The following is a 22,114-nucleotide window of genomic DNA, read 5'->3' on the forward strand; positions in this document are numbered from 1 at the left end:
TTAGTTTACACAGAAGCATGTAATATTTGCAATCCTGCACTAAAAGCCAAAGCTGGTTCCACCGGGCAGCTGGAATTTTTATGTCCAGATGACAGATGCTTAGTACACCCTGCTCTCGTACATGCAGAGATAGTGACTCTTTCATACTGATAGTGTGCAAGACAGGACAATTTCTTACTTCTAGTCAGCTATTAGAAAGTCAGAGGCGTATTTTCATTCATAGTCATGATTTAAAAGAGAGTAACACCTGAACCCTAACTGGGCTACATACACATCTTATATATGTATGATATATATCTTATATATACATATGAACATGACTGACTTTTCTTTCACATTCAAAAGCCTTTCTGTTACAAGTAACCTTAACAGCTTGCTCTTTCCCAAATGAAGGAGTCACACCCAAAGTGTTCATCCAACCAAAAAAGGAGTAAGTTCTTATCAAAACAAACCTCCTCCTATGAGCTCCCCCACTTCAGCAGCTTGCCCTTAACCACCCTGAGCACAGCCAGTGTTACATTTCCAGGCTGATACCAAACCAGCTCTCAACCACAAAATTGCAGAAGTACTAGCGAGTTCATGAAGTTCAGTGGGGACTTGGTTACAGCCATTAACTTTACATGAAAGGCACTCCTACATCACAGGAGCTGCTATCAGGACAAGGCTTTAACCTAACAGATCTGTTGAAAAAGAAAGTTAGGACTTCTCCTGCCATCAGCTATAGCCAACCATTGCCTCTGCATGGTCTGCCCACTGCCAGCAGGCCCGTCTGTGCACACGATGCAGTGCCTCTCTCCTCTGGCCAAAGGCTCCAAGAATGCAGTGAGCTGTGTCCTACCTCATTATGGGACGAAAGCACAACATAAGCAACGTCAGACTATCACCCAAATAACACCCCTGAAGATACAGATGCCCCCATGCCAACACTGTGCTGGAAAATCCTCCACTGAGGAAAACCTCAGCATGTCAGTCCTTTCCTGATTGGCTGACCTTCTCTGGAATATTCCAGAAGGGGGCAGAGCAGCCAATCACATCCTTTGGTGCTCCTGAGGGGTCTCTCCTTGTGCCAGGCGGAGCGTAGGTTATGCTAAGGGGGGAATTCCCTGGACTTGCTGTTGGCCTCTGCCAGCCCCTCTCCTCTAGCCAGGGCGAGGCCACGCCAGCCCTTCTGAGCCACAGGAGGCTCTGGAGAAGCTGCCGCTACACAGTGGGGCTGGCAGCATAGCCAGGGCAGGCTATGGAGGAACATTGCGGGATGAGACAGCAGTAAGGACAGGTGGTAGGAGAAGAGCACAGCAGTGCTGTGGGGGCTGCACGGGGTGGGGGCACAGAGATATCAGGGTGCTTCTGGAACCCTCCCACCATCAGTGCTGGGGCAAAGCCTGCTGGTGATTGGCAACCAGGATAGTCCAGGTCTCCCTTTTCCTGTCTGTTTACTGATAATGGTCCTTGACATTGGGGTAAGGACTGAGGCCTAAAGCCTGACCTTTCTTCACTCCCCTGAAAACGGCCCTTTTTTCTCAAACTGGGAGAGCTGCAGGATTCCTGCTCTGAAGCTACTACTCATTCTAAAGAACTGCCAGGTAAGTGTGTCTAAGCAGTCATCCTCCCTCAAGGCGGAGGTTGAATTTGAACTCAACTAAAATTTCTTATTAAAATGTTTTATCCAGAATTCCTTTTTCATCAAGGAACAAATAGGTAACTCCCAAACTCAACCTTTTTATTTGGAAAAGTGTAAACATTTCCTGTAGGTATGCTCAGCAGAACAAGTGGTATGATACACCTGCATCAAAATGATCTGTCTCGATTCTGCATTAAACCACATCCTCCTGCGCTGATAGTATGCCTTCTTTCTCCCTTTGTTGCAGTGACTCAAGTCCCATGTAGCGCTACAGGCTGCACTATTAAGAGAGCAGACACAGAGCAACGTAGTAGACACAGTTACCAATGAGCCTGACCCAGAGGGGAAGTGTTGTATGAGAACCTAAAGCATGTTTTTTCATAAAGTGCAGCTGTAGCAGAAGCAGATGTTGCTCCTGAATAAGACATTTTGATGGGTACAAAACCGACTTTTTACTCAACCTACCACCAAAACTATTTGAGTTTCTGCAACAGATGTTCACTTCCTCTCACACCCCCTCAAACTCCAAAACCTTCCATGTGGAAAGACAGGCTTCCAAAGAAGCCCTCCTGCCTTCTGCCCATCTCTGTCTCAGATAAAAGGTCCATCTGTACTAAAGACAGAAATTTCACAATTAGTCTGGAGAAGCATGTTCCAACAAAAGGTAAGAAGCACCACAGACTAACCGCTTTCAGATCTTAATTCAGATGCATTTCTTTACTTTTGCTTGGGAAGTTAGTCACACACACAACCCTCTTGTTCATTCGGGTATTAATCTCTGTAAAACTGGCTGAGCTGTATCTTTTGCAAGCTGAGAACAATAATGAAAACCAAGTTATTTTCATTTATAATTTTAAATAACTTAGAGGCATCAGAGCGCTACAGCGAGGAGGTTTTTGACAGAAGGAAAGGCGATTTCAAGTGTATTCCCTGGCAGTTAGTTAAACCCATCACAACCTATTAAAATCCACACGTGAACTCCATCTGTACTGCCGTAGACAAAACGGTATTGTCTCGCTCTTCCCCGTCACTTTTATCAATTCCAACTTTACGGCGTTTTTTAGATTTCTTTTAACAGTTCAGTCAAGTTGACCCCAGCAGTACCGGCTCTCAGACGGCACGCCCCGAATCGTTAACATCCGCCAGAGGAAACGGCCTGTGAAGACAGCCGGGAGCTTAACGGTGGCGGCGGGGCTGGGACCGCCCCCGCTCCGCTCGCCCGCGCGCTCCGCAGCCCTGGGGCGCGGTGGGGCGGAAGCCGCCACGCGCTCCCGCGGCCGGCCGTTCGGCCGCCGCCAGCCAATCGGCCGCTTCCTTTCATTTGCGGACCACCGCCCCGCGCGCAGGCCGCGCCGGCGGGCACAGCCCTGCTCGCGCCCCGCCGACCTGATCCTCGGCGCAGGATGTGGCTTGGCGGTGACGTCAAGCCCAGATGTTTTCCCAGGCCCCGCCCCCGCAGGGGTCCGGGCGACTCCGAGGAGCGATAACGGGGAAAGCTTATTCTACTGTCACAACGCAATGGCAGGGCTGGGGAAACCGCATCTTTATTTTATTGCGTTCTCGAAAAAACAGCATTAATTCATACTCCAAGCAACAAGCTGCCAGTGCCAGGATCTCTCTGCTCTTTTCTCCTCCATTGGATTTCCAACGCTTTTTTTTTTTTTTTTTTTGGTATTCAGGGACAAGCTGGTTGCAATCATCACAAACAAAGTGTGGTTTTGATGGCTTCTAACTCAGCCTTTACTTCTACAAAGAGATCCTGAGAAATAAGAGAGGGAAAGTCTGCTTTCATAATCTTTCTAAAAAGGTAAAGAGCAGCGTTCTGGTGGGGTTTTTTTCTTCCTCTTCTGTTTGGATTTATTTTTAAACTTACAAAAAAATGGCAACAGCAGCATATGTGGATCACTTTGCAGCAGAGTGCCTTGTTTCTATGTCCAGTCGTGCTATTATCCATAGTCGCAAAGGGGAGCCTGATCCCCAACCTGATGCAGCAATACTGCCTTCATCAAATGGAGAAGATAAGCGGGAAGTTAGAGAAACCGGGAAAGACAATGGATCATCATTACTTGTGGTAGCTAGCATTTTAGCAGATCTGAACCAGCATGTCCCAAACTCACCCACTCTAAGGATGGAAAAAACGGAGACCTTTGATATCACAGAACAAATACACATTTCTGTTTCTCCTAAAGAGTTTGGGGAAGAAAGTGTGTCTTCGGCTGGTAAGCGTGGAGGAGGAAGAGCAGCCACACCTACTTGCCTGGCTGCAGTAACTGAACCAAGCCCCAGACAAAAGAACAAACGCATGAGAAGCTGGACTGACCCTGGATCACCCCAGAAAAAGCACAAATGCCACTATGTGGGGTGTGAAAAAATTTATGGCAAATCTTCCCATCTTAAAGCTCATCTAAGGACCCATACAGGTTAGTTACAATCCAGCCAGAGATCTATTTGTTACAGCTTGGTAATTAAAATGAATGTTGAAAAAAAACAAACAAAAACTTGTATTTGGCCACCATTATGGTTTCACCTCTCAGAACTCAAGCTCGGGAAAACCAAACAACCACCAAAAAAAACCCCTCGGGAATAAACCCTTACTGGGCATAGATTCAAAGCTAATGTTGCCCTTTTTTATTACTTAATGTCACAGGGAATGGCATGTGGGTTGTCTGTGTGGATTGTACCAAGCTGTAATTTTTAGCTGCTAGCCTTCTTGTTTGGTGTGTCTTCTACTTCCCTTTCCAATGCTTCTTACCCTCCTCCATGTATTTTTTTCTACCCCATGCTTCTGTCGCTTATCACTTCCCATGCAAGTATCAATACTCTCTATATTTTAAAATTAAATGTTCTAGAGGCACCTGAGTGACTGTGTGTCTGTTTCTTTCTTTAGCAGACACTTGTGTGAAAGCTAGAGCAGGCAGGAAGGCAGTTGAGAAGCTGAACATTAGTCACAAGGAGACATTTATCCTAAGTGTAGAAAGAGGGGGACATGGGCAGTCTTAAAAAAGCTTGTGGCAGCTGGGTAAAACTGATTTAAAAAAAAACAACCAAACAAACAACACTTGAATGCAAACACTAACTTGTTCTGATCAGCGTTCAGTGTTTACTTCTTGGTGAAGACTTATCTGACCTTTTTTTTTTGTTGCTATTGTAATTTATGAGACACACAGAGAAAAAGTAGAAGTCTTGCAAGCACTGTGAAAGTTATGCACTGAAAGCATTAGGAGGGCCATCTTGAAACAGGCTGACTTGCCAAACCTTGTGCCCCTGCCTAGTGCTGGGGAACGGGATGGCTTCCAGTTAGACAGGGAGCACCAAAAACTGAGGAGACAGATCTCTGCTGAAGACACTAATATACGTATGGCGAGGCACCACACCACTTGCAGGCTTGTGCAAGCTGTTCTACTGAGTAATTTCAGACAACAAATTAGTGTACTAAGATCTCTGGTCAGGTCACTTATGAAGAGCGTTAAGGAAAAGATCCTCAGAACTAAACACTACTTAATGACTCTTGAACAGTTCTAGCTCTGAGGTAGCTGCCTCACCCACACTGGCCATACCTCCTCAGTGTGCCTTCAGCTTTTCCTGCTGCCATCCTGAGATAAAGCAAGAGCCCTTCTAAATTGAGGGTGTGTTTTGCTCTCCGTGGGAGAGAAGAAAGCCCCATCAAGATTGAGCATGTGGACGGACAATTCCCTGTGCTGCACAGCCAAAGGAACAGCATGTTCCTGGCGCCCCAGGCAGCCTGCCCTGCTTTGCACTGTGTAGCTGCTTTTTGCCTCTTTGAGAGTTATGCAGAAAAGGTGCTTCCGCTTGGCTTACAGGGAATTGTCTCCGTTAATTTTCAGTTCTTTTGCCTTCTTATTTCTGGCATTTGCCATTGTCCTAAAAGTGAAAGATAAATTTAGCAATGTTTCTGGGCTCCAAAACCAGCTAGAGACTAAGAAGGGGAACTCCTGTCCCTGATAAAGACGGGAAGGCTGGGCATGCCCATCCTGCAGGGAGAGGAGAGGGAGGGCAGGGCTGTTGGAGAGTGTCACTCTGTGCTGCCATCTGAGCCGAGTCATTCGGGGACACTGGCTAGCCTCCAAGTACTGTTTGTCTTATTTTCCTTTTTTTTTTTTTCTTTTAAAACTCTTCATTTCCTGTATATTTTCTAGATCTGTAGGGCTTAATTGGTTATTGCTGTAGCTAATGGCACTGAGAGAGGAGTGTATGTGCGTGTCTGTGAGAGCTAGAGGAAAAGCAGGGAAGGGACTGGTTTTGCCCTGGGAGTGGCAGGATCCTCAGGGACTACAGCTTCTTTGTTTTCTTGCATCTCCAGTGTCTGTGTGGGAAGCTTTAAACAAAGCTGCCAAGTTTCCCTCCTCACTGGCAACAGGTCTGTTTCTGGATTGTTTTAAACAGGCTTACAGCCTCTTACTCCTCTTGCAGAATGTTTTCTAAGGTGTTTGAATTTTTTTCTTTTTCTAAAAGAAGTTGTGACAGGCTTGAAAAAAAGTTTATATGACAATAGGAGTTAAGCTAACAGAACAAGCAGTGACTTCCAGGACTGGCAAACATTTATTTTCACAAAACGCATAATGGGTTTTACTGATTTAGAGCAAGGGGTTTGGGTCTCCTCTGCTTTCCAGTGGTCCTGAACTAGTTAAGTAGCATGTACACTTCAGTCTGCCCATCTGTGAAATGGCTAGGGTGATGGCTATCCACCTCACCAAGCAGTGGTGAAAGTACTTTTAAGTACAAATGCAAGGTGCTTCAAACAGCTACCCAGATAACTCCCAAACCTGTGTACTACGGAACAATAAAAAAATTCTACTATGGGGTGGAACTTCTTCCACATGCTGTATGACTAGGTAAGCTGGTATTTAGGGGTGAACTGAAAGCTAAGAATAATACTGCAGGCTAGAAGATACTGATGATAGTGCTAGAGATATTTGAACAGTGCAGTTTATGAGTCACCTTAGAAACTTGCTTGTCCTTGTCTGCTACTGTGCTCAGAAACTAAAGGCTTTGCTCTTCATGCTTGGAAGGATAGACTAGATCATTGCCCTCATGGGGTGGCAAAGAGATACAGAGCCTTCCAAGTACTCTTGGGTCAAGTCCAGCCCATGTTGGTAGGGACTGAAAGCTGGTACTACTTTCCAGCTGTTTGATGCCCAATATGAAATCCTTCTGATAGTTATAGCCAGGACTGGAGGGTAGCCAATGTCACCCCAGTCTTCAAAAAGGGCAAGGAGGACCTGGAAAATTACAGGCCAGTCAGCCTCACCTCCTTCCCTGGAGAGGTGATGGAGCAGTTCATTCTGGAAGTCATCTTCAGGCATGTAGAGGACAAGAAGTTTATCAGCAGCAGTCAGCATGGATTCACCAAGGGGAGATCATGCTTGACCAACCTGATAGCCTTCTGTGATAGCCTGACTGGCTGGGTAGATGAAGGGCGAGCAGTGGATGTTGTTTACCTCGACTTCAGCAAGGCTTTTGACACTATCCCCCATAACATCCTCATAGGTAAGCCTAGGAAGTGTGGGTTGGATGAGTGGAGAGCAAGGTGCATGGAGAACTGGCTGAGGGAGTGAGCTTAGAGGGTCATGATCAACAGCACAGAGCCTGTGACTAGTGGTGTTCCCCAGGGGTCTGTGCTGGGTCCAGTCCTGTTCAACATATTCATCAGTAACCAGGACAAAGGGACAGAGCATACCCCCAGCAAGTTTGCTGATGATACCAAGCTGGGAGGAGTCGTTGATATGCCAAAAGGCTGTCCTGCCATTTGGCGAGACCTGGACAGGCTGGAGAGCTGGGCCGAGGGGAACCTCATGAAATTCAACAAAAGCAAGTGTAAGGTCCTGCACCTGGGGAGGAGCAACCCCACATACCAGTACAGGTTGGGGTTGACCTGCTGGAAAGCAGCTCTGTTGAGAAGGACCTGGGAGTGCTGGTGGACAGCAAGCTGACCCTGAGGCAGCACTGTGCCCTGGTGCAGGTCAACAGTATCCTGGGGTGCATTAAATGGAGTGTAGTCAGCAGGTCGAGGGAGGTTATCCTCCTCCTATGCTCTAGTGAGGCCACATCTGGAGTGCTGCCTCCAGTTCTGGGCTCCCCAGTTCAATAAGAGAGAGACCAGTGGAGAGCTACCAAGATGAGCAGGGGACTGGAGCACCTCCCTTATGAGGAAAGGCTGAGAGTCCAGGGTTTGTTTAGCCTGGAGGAGACTGAGGGGGGAGCTTATCAATACTTATAAATATCTGAAGGGTGGGTGTCAAGAGGATGGGCCAGACTCTTTTCAGTGGTGTCCAATGACAGGACAAGGGGCAATAGGCCCAAGTTGGAACACAGGAAGTTCCACCAAAACATGAGAAAAAACTTCTTTACTGTGAGAGTGACAGAGCCCTGGAACAGGCTGCCCAGAGAGGTTGTGGAGTCTCCTTCTCTGGAAATATTCAAAACCTGCCTGGACGCAGTCCTGTGCACCCGCTGAAGCAGGATGGTTGGATGAGATGATCCCCGGAGGTCCCTTCCAACCCCTACTATTCTGTGATTTCAGTGCTCAAATGTCCAAAGCAAAAACCGTAGTGCAGAAAATACAAGACGGATCAGCAGAGGAAGCAGCATCTGCCTTTTGTCCTTAGGACCTTGCTCCGAGTACAGTGTTTTAGAATGATGTTCTCTGTTAGAGCATAACGTGCTAAAGCAGTCCATAGTCTTCTGTGTTTGGTACACTAGCAGTTAAGCTATTTCAGCCTTATGAATGCTTCATCTTTATTAAATTGACAAGTCCTTGAACTAGGCAGAAAACATTAGTCTCCAAAATCTTTGCTGTTCTCTCCACCACCTTTCAAACCCCTCCCCTCCCCCTAGATTTCTTTTCATGTTTGTGTTTCCACCCTACTCTCTCATAGGCATCCTGGTGTTCAATGTGATCATCAGCCTCAAAGCCCTTGAAGTTTTAATGTTTACCAGAAGGTTATATTTAGTGTCAGTGTGTATATGTCAAGCCCAAGTTCTTCTCCACTGAGGTTCCCGTCGACCAGTGATCCACAGATGCAGCACCCCGTTTGTCCAAAGCTACATTGATCCTGTTGATACAAAAATTTCACTGGCACACCAGTTTTAAAAATTCTCTCTGCTCTTGAGAAAATCCCCAAACACAAAGGGGTTCCAGAAAATCAGATAAGATCTATGTGACAAAGTTCTCCTTCCTCTAAGCAGGTTTTCAGCATGGGGCCACTAGGAAGGTTTGAAAGTTCTCTAGAGTCACCAGAAACCAGTTTGTCTCTTTTGATGCACCAGTGGGAAGAGAGAAATAGTACAGAGCCTAATAACCATCTACAGGCTACAACCTCATAAAGCATTGTCCAGAAGTGCTATGTTCTGAAAGATTGTAGAAAGCCCCAACTTATTGCATTATACTATGTATTTATACACAGAGAAAAACTGACTGGATTTTGGGCAGGGATCACAAGAATCCTATGTATTGCAGCCTTTCTTCCCCCCCAGCCCCTCCAATTACTGTAGCCTCTCAAGCTTTTAGCCATCTTCATTAGCATGCCATCATGAATGCAGAGAAAGCACAGAATAAGTCTTCATTTAATTCCATTGAAACATCCTTCTAAACTTACTAGTTCTACTCACTAAGCAGTACATCATAACTCAGCAGAAACAGCTTTTCAATCATCAGAACTAAATGTGTTTGCACAAATCAGCATAAGCTAAGGAGATGTGGGCACCAGTCTCGGTCTGGAGTCTTACTACGATTGAGTCTTTCAGTGAAACGAACTTGGGGTCAGGTGGCTTAACAGTGGCTCCTCCATACTATTGCTAAACTAGCTGACTTCTGTAAGGCTGTTGGGGCACAGTAAGAAGAGAAGGCCATCCTCATTATAATTTCCTTGCTCATAGGTGTCAGATTAGGACTCATCCAAGAGGAAGCTGGTCTCTAGCTGGCAGGGTGAGCTTGGACAACTATATATTCAGCCTGCTTAACTTGCAGTTATGGAAGGTATCTTATTTGGTACTGGTTTTTCTTTTTAGTCTAACCCTTACTCATGAAATATTAACTGACTTGAAATAAGTAGAAGAGACTGACTCCTTTCCATTCACTTGTAGAGAAATTTCCATTTCTTTACATTAAATCTCTACAATCACATTTTTAAGGACAACACTAATGAACTTGTGTGAAAAAAGTTATTTTTTTAACTCACATACCCTCCCCCCTTTATTATTTCTTGTTTCCCTAAGCAAAATTTTTCTGATGACTTTATAACTGGGGTATGTGAAGGTGGAGAAATTAATGATGTATTTGGTTTTGAAAGCAATCTGAGTAATAAAGCAATAAGAGCTCACTGTGACAAGTGTGACAACAGCATCAGTTTGTCCAGTTAGGCTGGACAAACTGGAGTAGCATTTAGCCTGTGTTTAGGTTGGTAAAGAGGCCTTTAAATAAAAATACAGATAGTATGTTTTAAACAGGAGGCTGGTTTTCACTTTCAGTTCTAGTATGTCTGATTTGCTTTGACTACATTAATTCAAAATGCAGCAGAAAAGAATAACTTCTTTGAAGTTAGTTTGAATCAAGATGCTACCTGTGTGCTGATTAACCACTGTAAGGAGAAGCAAGTTCGCATATCAGTGAAATAAACTTTATCTTCCATTTTAGCACCTGGCAATTACCAGAAACGTAGCTGTTTAGCTAGAAAATGTGGACTAGACCTGGCTCAGGTTTCCTTTAGCTTACCTGTAGGCACACAGTGACTCTAGAAGGCACATACATGTGTGTGTGTGTGTAAAGCAGGCAGTGTTTGTGAAGACCAGAGCCTTTGCAGAAAAGACTAAAAGAGGAGAAACTTAATCTAATGCCTCCCGTGTCACTCAAAAGAGCAGAGGAAAACAGGGCTGCAGAATGCTATTGGGTAGAGCAGGATGAAATGAGTGGGTACCACTGGTTCAATCCATCCTCTAAGCTGCCATTTGGGCTGCTCTAGATACCAGGATTGAATGGGAAGCTGTGCTCCCTCTGAACAGGATGCCAGAGGAAATTGGAAAGGCCTTTCCCCAATGCTGATTTCCCACAGGCAAAAGTGCAGACTAAGTGAATTCAGCCCTCTGGTTGTTGCTCAGCAATTTCAGTTTTAGTGACTGGGACTCCTGTTTTTGAGTTTTTGTGTGAAAAGTTAGAAACAGCTAACTCACTATAATTAGCATACACCCAGATTATCTAAAAGCTATGGGGTGCTGTTAGGCTGTTGTGTCCCATGATGCTGTTCTACTGCCTTCCACCTCCTCTCTCTGCTGAGTGCATCAAAATCTTTTCTCTAAGATTTTCCTCTGAGACAGGCTTAAACAGTAGCTTCAGGAAAGCCTCAAATGCCAGCCTCATGAAACAGTTGTTTTTCCAGCCTGAGCAGTAAGTGGTTTTTCTCATTTCAGCAGCCTGCTCCTGCATTTTTCTGAAAACTGATGGTCTTAAATGTTTTTTAATAAGCCTGTATTTTTAAAAAACAGTACAAAAGTGCAAAGCATTGGTTTTGTTTGCTCTGAAAGATCCCTGCAACTTCTTGAAGAAAATCTCAACACATTTAAAAAAATGAGTCAGTTGAAAACATAAGACAACTTGATATACAGCCCTGCCTAAGTCCTCACCCTAACATGCAATTCCAAAAAATGAAATCATTAGTTAGAAGTATTGATCCTAAGCCTCAAACAGTCTATGCTCATTGAAGATAACAAATAAGCAGTATATATGCTATAAGTCTCTTAATATTAAGATCTTTGAAGTAAGCACAGAGCATACATTTCTTAAAAGAGTAAACAATTGTTGAAACTTACATTTTTCAAAAGGTGCTCTAGTCAGGAAGAAAGTCAGGACTACTCCTACTCAATCCTTTTGCCTGACTGGTTCAGGATTGAGTAATAGGGTTCAGTTAATTCAGCTGTAAAAGTGTTAGGGTTAAATTGGTTGCATGGAGAATCCAATTGGCTGACAATGGTATTAACCACACACTTGAGTAGTATTAGGTGCTAGAGAGAAATAAATTTCCTGATTGTTATATGGGTTTTTCTGTGAAAAACTTCCCTTCCCTCCTTTTTCTGCCCAGCCTCTAGGGAAAAATCGATCACGTAGAAGTCACAGAAATAAAGCTTCTGATAACAATTAACAGAGGTTAGGTATTGTAGCTAAAAAGCCCTCAAAGCAAAGCTGTATTTAGCATTGTCATAACTGTGGTGGAGAGAAGGCCTACTATGAAAAATACTCTGTCTTCTTTTTCCCTCTTCACTATTGTCTTTGAAACAGGTATAATCAGCATAGCTAAACATTCTGTCTCCATATTTTTCCCTCACTTTTCCTCTGTTTGCTTTTGCTGAGTGAGGAGGGAAGAAGAAGATGATGATCTGTTTAAAAGACATATGAGCATTGCTTTGAAGCTGAGGGGACACACATGATTGTGTTGTGTTCACTGAAACACACTCAATAAACCAGGAAAAAAAATGTACAGAAAGAAAATTAATCAATTTGTGACTTCCACAATTCTTTGGAAATCACATTTTGCTGAGACCAAGACAGCTACTGAGACAAGTCTAGCTCACTGCCAGTGAGTTGCCAACTGTACAACCTGTGTTCTTACTGTAGGTGAGCAGAGGGTAATGAACAAAAAAATATCTGAACTACAGTATGGCTGTTCCAGTCAACATCATTCACAGAATACAGCGTTCACGGACTGCCTTTTCTACAACGTGAAAACTTTGGGTATCTAGTGGAAAATCAGAAAATTCACAGAAATCTCTTGCCACAAACCACCTTCCTTTTAGCATGGAGGTGGTACTCAGGTCCAGTGTAATGAGACACATTAATATTGGAAGCAGTGAGGATGGATCACCTTCCAGTTGTTTTCCTCATGCTAGACACCGGTAGCAGCATCTTCTTTCTCAGTAGCAAGACCTAAATCTTACACATAGTCTGTAGTAAACCAGCAAAAAATCTTTCAATGAATGGACGATTGCAATTGGTAGCTGTGTTTGTATTAGAAATTAATCACAGCCTTACGGAAAAAGTTTTTTGAATGATCTGTAGAAGATTTTCCTGCAGTAGCACATACTTCACTGCAGGACACTGGAAAGCGTTTGTATGTGACATGAGTTGTGCATAAACAAATTTTTTGCTAAACTGGAGGTCTTTATGAAACAAACTCACAATTGGATTACATCTGAAAAGAAGGCACCTTTAACCGTTTAAAATACAACTCTTGCATTGTGTTATTGTTTGGCTGAACATGGTTATGGCAAGTCCAAGGGCAGAAACCTGGACCTTGTTTATACTGGACATGTGGTTTCTAGTTCTGTTTTATAAATTAAGCATGTTCCAACTTCCCCCCTGCTCCCTTCCAATCTTGGATCAGCTGTCTGGAAGTCAGTGCTGACAGAGCCAAAAAAAATACTCTGCTGTTCAAATGCAGGACAACCTTTGAAGGGTCCTTTCTGTAGAATTTCTATAGGTATACTTTTTTTTTTTATTACCCACTTAGCTTTTATTAGGTAGATTCGCAGGGGCTGTGAGATCATTATCTTGCTGTGTTCACTTTAACAATAGCTAGACAATGTGGGTTATTTAAGTGCAGGCACTGAAATCAGACACACTTATCCTGTATTTTTCAGATCTTGCAGATTCAGCAGATTTTACAGGTCCTTCACTTAATATTGAAAAAGTTCTTAAAAGTTCAGAGTGCCACCCTTGTAGTTACTGGTAGAAAAATGACCTCAGAAGCTTTTTTTGTAGCCCTAACATAAAAAGCATTTACTAACCAGGAACTTGGCACAAGTCAAATGGTATTAAAGTGAGCATATCCTGAAATGACCTCTAGTGCAAGGAAGAGATTTTCTGTAATCAGTTACAGCACTTTCATAGAGCTCTCAGGAATTACAGACAAAATATTTGTGATAGGGTATCTGCTGACATGGCAGTCAATGGATCAATAAGCTATCTTAGATTTATTGCACACTCTATTTTTACCAGACCCATCTCTCATTATTTGGTAATAAATTATATGAGTTTTTGGAATAGAGGGACCTGAGAAATTCACAAGAGAGCATTGGGTTGCTGCTGTGTGTTTTGCAGCTTTCTGTCTACTTTGGTCCTACCACCAGCTACAGTATCCCTGGATAGCAAATACACAAGCAGCATGGATATGCTGGTCACGTAGCCTTTACTGCCTTCAGCAGTAGCTTTTAAAACTGGTCAAGGAGAGAGGAAGCAATGCTAACCACTTAGTTCCAGAGTAAGACCAGCTGAGGTACAGCAACCAAAAAGGATGTATTGAGCTGGAAGAACTTAAAATAGAGCCAGCTGAGAAGGGTTAGAACATGACAACCATGTCCATCGTCAGATGTTTCCTGCAAAATTATGCTGAAATGGTGAGCTGTTTGTTAATGGATCAGAGAAATACCTGCTTTGCAATTTGGGGGTAAACAAATTACATTGGTACAAATTTACATACTAGACTGGGGCTGTATAGATTCCTGCAAAACCTCACAGTGCATATGGGGCTTTCCTGGGTTCTTAATCTGGTAGTTTAGGATCCTGCTATAACAAATATAAACAGGGATGCTGCTAAAATCTCACTGAACCAGAGACTATTTCTTGTTATGTATTGTAGGAGCTTACTGAATTTAAATTTGCAGTTTCTTTTAAATGCCAGCAGAAGGACTGCAGACTAGCATTAATACATGATTACTTTGGCAGTTTCTGATTGTTCTGGTGATTGACATATTTTCCAAGACAAATGTGAATTGTATGCAGCTTTCTAATGCATGCATGTGAAACTCTAATAGAGCTCTGAAATCCCCTCTAAGTCAATGGAAATTTTCATTTGGTGTATATACGTCCATACAAGCAATGCCAATAGAATGGTGGCAGATAGCTAATCTTGTATAATAAATCCAGGGTGTATGTGCAAAGTATGTTTCTTAAATTCTCAGAACATGGCCAAAACAAAACTGAATTTCTTAGATAACCCAAAGGATTACATCTCTGCCAGGATTCTTACTGATACATTTTTTCCCCTTTGTGCAGAGATGTACAGTATTTGCACCTTCCACTTCCCCCAACTTTCACCGTTCTTGGAAACAACTGAATTCTCAGTAATATTTTAGAAATAGTCTCTCTCAGATTGGCAATATGTGCACCAAATTCTAGCTTAAATAGAAATGTATGAACCAAATTATGAGCAACCAGAAAAGCAAATGCTTTAGGATTTATAGATGCCCCTACATAGTATTCTTAGCATAAATACACCTATAAGAAATTGATCAAAAAGCTCTTTTTTTTTCAACAAAGAGCTGAAAAGATGTAGAATTTGGTCATGGGACAAAGTAACTCTATACCATAGGTTTAATAGATGCTATGGCGTGGATTTAATAGAATCAGTTTTACTTCAAGCTATATAATGTGAGAGGTAAGACTATCTCTAGCTAATCACCTACCCCTTGTCTTTAAAAAAAAAAAATATCTTTCACTGTCCCTAATAAGGAAACATTTTTTTTTCAAGCACAGAATTTTTGTTTAATTTGGAACGAAACCACTTCCTCTCCCCACCAGCTGCACATATAGTAAGCACTTCATTGATAATATACATAAAAATGTTTTTGTACACATTGAAAGATCACTTATGGGTGAACTGTAACTCTGATTAGGTCCCTCCTTCATGTACTGGTGGGGCTAGGTAGATTAACTCAGCTTTGCTCAAATAATAGTGGGACTTGCTGCCTGGAGGGAGGATTCTCCCTCTCCCCACTTTCTCCAGCTCTGACCTGGTCTGCAGAGTAGCTGATACTGTTGAAAAGACAAGTTTTCAAATGGCAGACAGGTATGATAACTGCCAGAGTTTGTAGAGGGCCTGGAACAGTAACTTTAAGAGGAGAAATGTCTCATTTCATAACAGTGAGTTTTAACAGATGCTACTGAAGGTATTTTAGAGGTTTGGCATCTATCTATGGTATTCAGACCTGTACTTTCCAGTCAGCTTCATCTTTGGTATAGATCCCACATAATCCGCAAACTCTTAAGTCCAGGGAACAGCTGAAGAGAACTGTGATAGTTCCACCACAAAAATCTGTTTAAAACTGTTAAAGTAAAAGCAAACTGTACACATGTATTGGAACTCCTCTGTAATCCTCATATGATGACTTACGAAAGACTTGTAGAAGAACAGATATACTAGTGGGAGTGTAGCTGAATGTTGTGGGAACACAATGCTACTCATGATTCATTCTACTATGGCTATTTGCCACAGCTTTCTTAACATCTCATCTGCAAGTGAGTTCAGATACTACACAAGATCGGGGTAATAGTCCATGCTGAAAGACTCTTTCACCAGGAACCTGAGAACCTGAGAGAATGGCAGGGAGATGTGCCGGGGGAGGTTTAGGTTGGATATTAGGAAAAGGTTCTTCACCCAGAGGGTGGTGGAGCACTGGAACAGGATGCCCAGGGAGGTGGTCACGTCTCCAAGCTTGACGATATTTAAAGAGCATCTGGACAACAACCTCAGATATATGGTGTGAATTTTGGGGTTGTCCTGTGCAGGGACAGGAGTTGGACTTGATGATCCTTGTGGGTCCCTTCCAGCTCAGGGCATTCTGTGATTCAGCATTTTTCTACATTTTCCTTCCAGCCTGAGTGAGTTTTGTTGTGTTGGAATCTCCTTTCAGTCTGTGGGACAATATAATTAATGGCATCATCTCATTGACCAAATCAGACATGATTTAAGTCAGCATCTGTTGGAGCTTGGAGTTCAAATGTAGAAGTTTAACTTTTAACTACAAATCTCATGGGTAGCTTTCAGAGGATGAGATGGTCGGGCAGGTTACAATGTCATCTTTGCTGTGCTCACTGAAGTAAGTAAATACTGTACAACAGCTGGCACAAATGCTTTACCATGAACCTTGTCCCAGACAACAGTCCACAACTACAAGCGGGAAACATACAGATGAAATTTGTTTAGGGACATGATTGTCAGATACCTTATACTGTCTAAGGTGATAATTTATGCAGCTGTCTCTATATAAGGCAGAGACGAAGCTGTTATGAGAAATGGCTTTTAAACACTGCTTGTCAAAGTACAGATGTTTGGCACCAGCATTTGCTAAGCAACGTTTCAGGCAGTCCCTGAAGGGGTGTCCCTTTTTTTTAAAAAACAAACAAACAAACAAACAAATAAAAAAGAACAGAACATTTTGTCATTCTGTTTCTTACCCGGCTTCAGTATATGGAATTGACCAATGTTTCTGAAAGCAGTGTGGACTAAGCAAACATCTTTTCTCTCTGAGTGTAAACTCTCACCTGACTCATACCACAAGACCCTAGATGGTGAAGGTCTATTCACCTTTAGAGTCTTTTTGCTAGCACTGCTTACTGGTGAAAAGCCATGTAGAGCTCACCTGTTTTCTCTGCGTTTCTGCATGTGAATTTTTTTGAGCAGTGTTGCCTCTGGAGAAAACAGTATAACTGACATTATCAAACCAAAATAATCTCTGTAGTGATACACTATTTTAAACCTCCATCTTTGACTTGAGACTTCCTTTTCCCTATAATTTAAAATAAGATTGTTTAATAGACTGCTGTGAATTCCTTGAAGTGTTAGGGCTCTATAACATAGAAAAGTCATAGTTCAGCTCTTTCACTATGCTTGATAGGATAATAATAAGGATTTGCGTATTTTCCGCCCTCTCAGTCTAACACCAAACTTATCAGTGAAAGAATACTTCTCTTCTTTTGTCCTTATCTTGACCGGTGTTCTTATAGACTGTTTACAGGAACATAATTCATTTTTTATATGCAATAGAATACTCCCTTTTGAATGTACAAATCACTAGATTATTTTTTGTCAATAAGGCAAAAATTACTAAATATTTTTTTGTCATTAATAATCTAATAGGTTACAAAAAAGATCTGAGAGAATGCTGTCTGGCTGGTGCTTTGCTTTTGTAATGAATTCTCAGAAAAGCAGCTATATTTTCTGAATATGTCATCAATATCCTGCTTTGTGCTGCTAAGGCTAGCACTTGTGGGTGAGTTACAAATCATTTTGGAAAAGCATATGACACTTGTGCTGAACTTCTGTGCATGTTTGCTTAAAACTTCTTTCCATGAGCCAACTCAGTTCTTGTGTATGGTGTACCCTTGGACACATCCAAGTTACACCTTGCATTTCTATATTATACGTATACACCGTAAAATGGATATGACCACTGTTTTTTGCGAGAGAGACCAACTCATTTGGTATAAGCTATATTTTTCTGGTGCTAGCATGAAAACTGCTTTCTTAGAAGTTTAGATTAATTTCTTGCAGAAAGGCAAGGAACTGATGTGATTGATACACTTGATAGTTTTTCTTCTTTGAACGCTTTGGAGGAACTGAGCCCCACTCTCATTTGCAAGGAAATCCAAGTCACCACGTAACTATTTTCTCAATGAAGTAGTTGTAAAGAGGCTGTAACATTATTATGGGTGGGCTGCAAGTTCTATGGTATTCCCTTTATGAAGAATTGACTGTGTTATCACACTTCTCATTTGAGTACATTTGTTGCAGTTTCAAACACAGGATAAACAACAGTAACTTCCACTGCACAACTGTTTTTCACCTGGAAATCAGACCACCTTTGGATTTTTTAATATCTAATTTTTTAAAAAATATATAAACAGTCCTAAGTTCCTAAACTTGTGTTTGACTCTTCTGATTATAAAGCACAGTTGCAGCTCCTTATCATCTGTACAGGCTGCACTGACACAGCAGTAGTCAGTGAATAATCAGTTCTACTCCTTCCAGCTTCTGTGTTACTTTCTGTGTGGACATTCCTTGGGTCCAGTTCCTTCTCCCATATATCGAGGCATGGGAACAGGCCCTAGCTGCCTCACCTAGAGTAGTGAATTTATTCTCTTAACAGCATTTACAGCCTTGAGTAATAGAACGAAGGGGTTACACTGAAAAGGTGAATTACAAATGTGCATCTATGACCATGCAGACAGCATTGTGTATACAACTTTACAGTGCTGAGGTTATGTATCTTCTGCAAAAAATGGTAACACATACCTACTGGTGTGCAGTGTAATGATATATCATTTTTCTTAAGACTAAGATTTTCTTTTATTTGTCCATTATTCACAAAGCATAACAATCCTAAACTAGAGCTGTAAAAACTTTTATTTTCAAAGGAAGCTAGCAACAAGTGTCAAAGAACTGACTGAAATTCAAAGTGCTTTGTGCCTCACGTTTTTTGTAGGAATAATAAACTGCCTTGTTTGGCACTGTCAAGCTGCAACAGCAACAGTCAGATCATTTCAATCCCCTGAAGCAAAGTCAGAATACAACACAATTCATGGAGTTGCAATTCCTGTTTTCTTTGGTTTTATTTACAGTCAGTCTATTGTAACAGAACCTCCTGATTACTCAACTTTATTAAACCTTGCAGCCCTGCATACTGCAATTCCTGAATCCCAGCCCAAGACCCCTAATGGCTGCCAGAGTTGTGCTCAGCAGGAGCTAGGAATATGGACACTAAGTCAAGTTCAAATAATTTTATAGTTCCCAGGCTTAGGACTCAATTGACCAAGACTCCAAATGGAAATAAGAACAGCTAGGAATTTCTATGATCTTGTTCAAAGTAAACATTATGTCCTCTGCATAGGATTTTGGAGCTAGCCTGCAGCCTTACATGTGAGGGTTATGTTTTAGAATTGCACAGTAATGTGCATTTCCTATTATATTTCATAGAACTTTTCCATCACAGGAAGCTTCTCCTGAAAAATCTTAGCTGCAGTAAAATCCTGTATTTTTGAAGAGTATTTCATTAGCCCCTCTGCTCTGTGCATGCAAAGTGAGGTCAACTGATTTCCAGCCTATGCAAGGAACAGGTGTACCATCTCAAAAAGACAGAAAGGCCAGCAGGTTTCCTCTCCTCATCCAAAAGAGCAGGCCTATTAGAGAGTATACCTGATCACTTCTTAAACGAAGAAGTGTAGCAGAGCATGAATAAATGTGCCTGAGGCAGTAGTCATTTATGTTTTGGCAAGTAATATGGATCTTTCTACAACTTGTCTACCTTTACAGCAACTGCATTTTTACATTATATGTATGACCTGTAGAATTCAGAGTCTGTGCTAAGGAATCACTCGCACAGTAAAATGGTTTACATGTCAAGAGGCTTTTACAGTGCTTATAGAGAAAATGGTGGCTGCTAGGCAGGACTTCTAGTATGATTCATATGTATAAACCACATGCTGTAGCGAGATAAAAGTGGTTTTAATGCTAGACTGTTCTGTTAAGGCAAGCAATGCAGACATGTGTGCGGCATGCAAGGGAAAACAGTTATAGCTGAAAAAGAGGCCATGCTTAGATATATGTATAATTTGGTAAATTTCAAAATAGTAAAGGTGTTCCTTTCAGTACCACTATGAAAAGGGAAAGTATTGAAAGTAATATTTCCTTCTGAAAAAGGAATCCTGTTGATTTCTGTATCTGAGTATATCATGAGATAGTTGCTTCAAAAGTAGAGTGATATTTTCAGTTATATATACCAAGATGCCCTTGACAAAGCTGTCTTTCAAATATGTCCATGTTCTACTTAAGGTCTTAGCTTTTCAGATATATTTCACATTGATAGTCACACTCAGATAATTTTCTCCTGACTAGTACTTCTCCATGACCACATTAGTCATTCATTCATTTCCAGCACTCACCATGGCCTCTCTCCTATGCCATGACCCCACACGTCAGACACAGCTTGTCTCCCTAGTGACCCTGCAATCAGCCATCCTTCAAAATGATCATAAAACATGGAGAGATTGCAGGAGCTGAGTGGCACCCAGGATGTGTTATACTGTGGGTGTTAATGCTCAGAGAAATGGTGCTCTAGCAACGATGCTCCTCTATGCAGTCTAATAAAATAGCCTCTCTTCTGTCACATGATGTACCCCCCCCATGTGACTTGTTGGTGCCTGAAGTCTTACAGGCTTAGGGAGAAGTTGCTTGGCAAGTCTGTCTGAGGAGGCATGCTAAGGGTATCTCATTGCAACATCTCATTAATAACCATTTATTTCTATTTTGTATAGAACATGGTGAAGGTGGTAACACATGCTTTCAGGAACAGCCTGAGACATTGGATAGGAGCCTGATTTTTCAGAGAACTGGGTGTACATCCCCACAGGTTAACTCCAGTGATTAAAACATTAAAAAAGCCAAAATTAAAAGATAACTTAATCACTGATAATTGTTGAAAATCTTCTGTTATTTATTTTCTGCTTATATTTGAGAATGAGGCCTGGGTGTGTGTGCTTACACACATTTGTTGTTTTGAAGAATTAACACGTAGAAAAGACTAAAAAACAAGCTGAAACTAGAAAGGAACAGGTAATGTGCTCTTTTTTCTTTTCATACAGCTGTGGTTGAAGGAGACTTGCTAGATGGGGAGATACAAAATAAACAGGGAAGGTATTGTCAGAACATGTAAATGAGACTTGCAAGAGTTGAATGTTGAACTGCAATATTGTCTTTTCTAAAAAGTTGACCTCCTTTAAAAGTGAGCACATTAGAATATGAGTACAACTGTTATCACAGAATTGGATTCCGTTATTAAAAACAAAAACATGAATCCTGGTTTAAAGAGGAAGCGTGGCTTTACAATCTGGGAAGATTTTGTGAAGTGTATGCAATGGGTTTATGCATACCTTGAATGGTAGCTGCCTGGTGTCAAGCAACTGGCTTGCTGCTTGATTATTAGCCCATAAAACTACTTTCCAGACCTGCCTGTTCCCTGAAGCTGGATGCTCCATATGGCCATTGGCTGATGCTGCTCATAAACTACTTCAGCACCACCTTGCTCTCTGGCACAACTATACATCCAGAATGAGGATAAAAATAAAAGGAAATTCCCACTCCCTCTCTCTCCATACAGTTGCAATAAACTCTCAGTATCAGATTTTTCAGTCAGCTTTGCAGCTTTAGCTGTACTTATAAATGCCAAAGTCCCATGCTTCATGCGTGCTGTGTTACTGTGAGGTTGTTGATCAAACAGTTCAAAAGTTCACAAAGACGCATTTCACAATTACAGCCAAAGGCAACTTTACTAACTTCTGTTTGCTTGGCTTCTAGCAAAATGAAATCTCATCCTGTCCCCAAATCCTGGGAGATGCTGTGCATATAAAATGTCATAACTTAACTGCAATGTCTATTCATGCCAAAGTATGTGGACTTCAGTTGGAGGCAGATGACATTCAACATCTCCCAGAATTCAGATAAATAAAGTACAGGTTTCAGTTTACATTAATAACCCTTTAGTCTGTTATTTCTCATAGCGGGACAACCTTTCACTGATTTGATAAGCTTTGCTTTTACAAGCGCTCTCCTGTTTTTAGTAGAATAGAATAATAAAAAAATCATTGATATGTCAACAGAGAAAAGACTGATTCATGGGGTCATATGATTCCTTCTTTGCAGTTACTCATGCAAG

At 41.9% G+C, this 22,114-nt stretch overlaps 1 protein-coding gene across 1 annotated transcript in view; it reads left to right on the top strand.

Annotated features, from left to right (window-relative positions):
* The first annotated feature begins 2,947 nt into the window (after positions 1-2,947).
* The window catches only part of KLF13 (KLF transcription factor 13), a 35,774-nt gene continuing 16,607 nt past the window's right edge, over positions 2,948-22,114 (top strand). The window contains exon 1 of the mRNA XM_064456605.1: positions 2,948-4,041. Coding sequence (XP_064312675.1) covers positions 3,501-4,041 — 541 coding nt within the window. The 5' untranslated portion in view covers positions 2,948-3,500. The remainder of the gene's footprint in view (positions 4,042-22,114) is intronic.

Source organism: Phalacrocorax carbo, chromosome 7 (assembly GCF_963921805.1).
Source record: "Phalacrocorax carbo chromosome 7, bPhaCar2.1, whole genome shotgun sequence".
In the NCBI taxonomy this organism is placed as follows: Eukaryota; Metazoa; Chordata; class Aves; order Suliformes; family Phalacrocoracidae; genus Phalacrocorax; species Phalacrocorax carbo.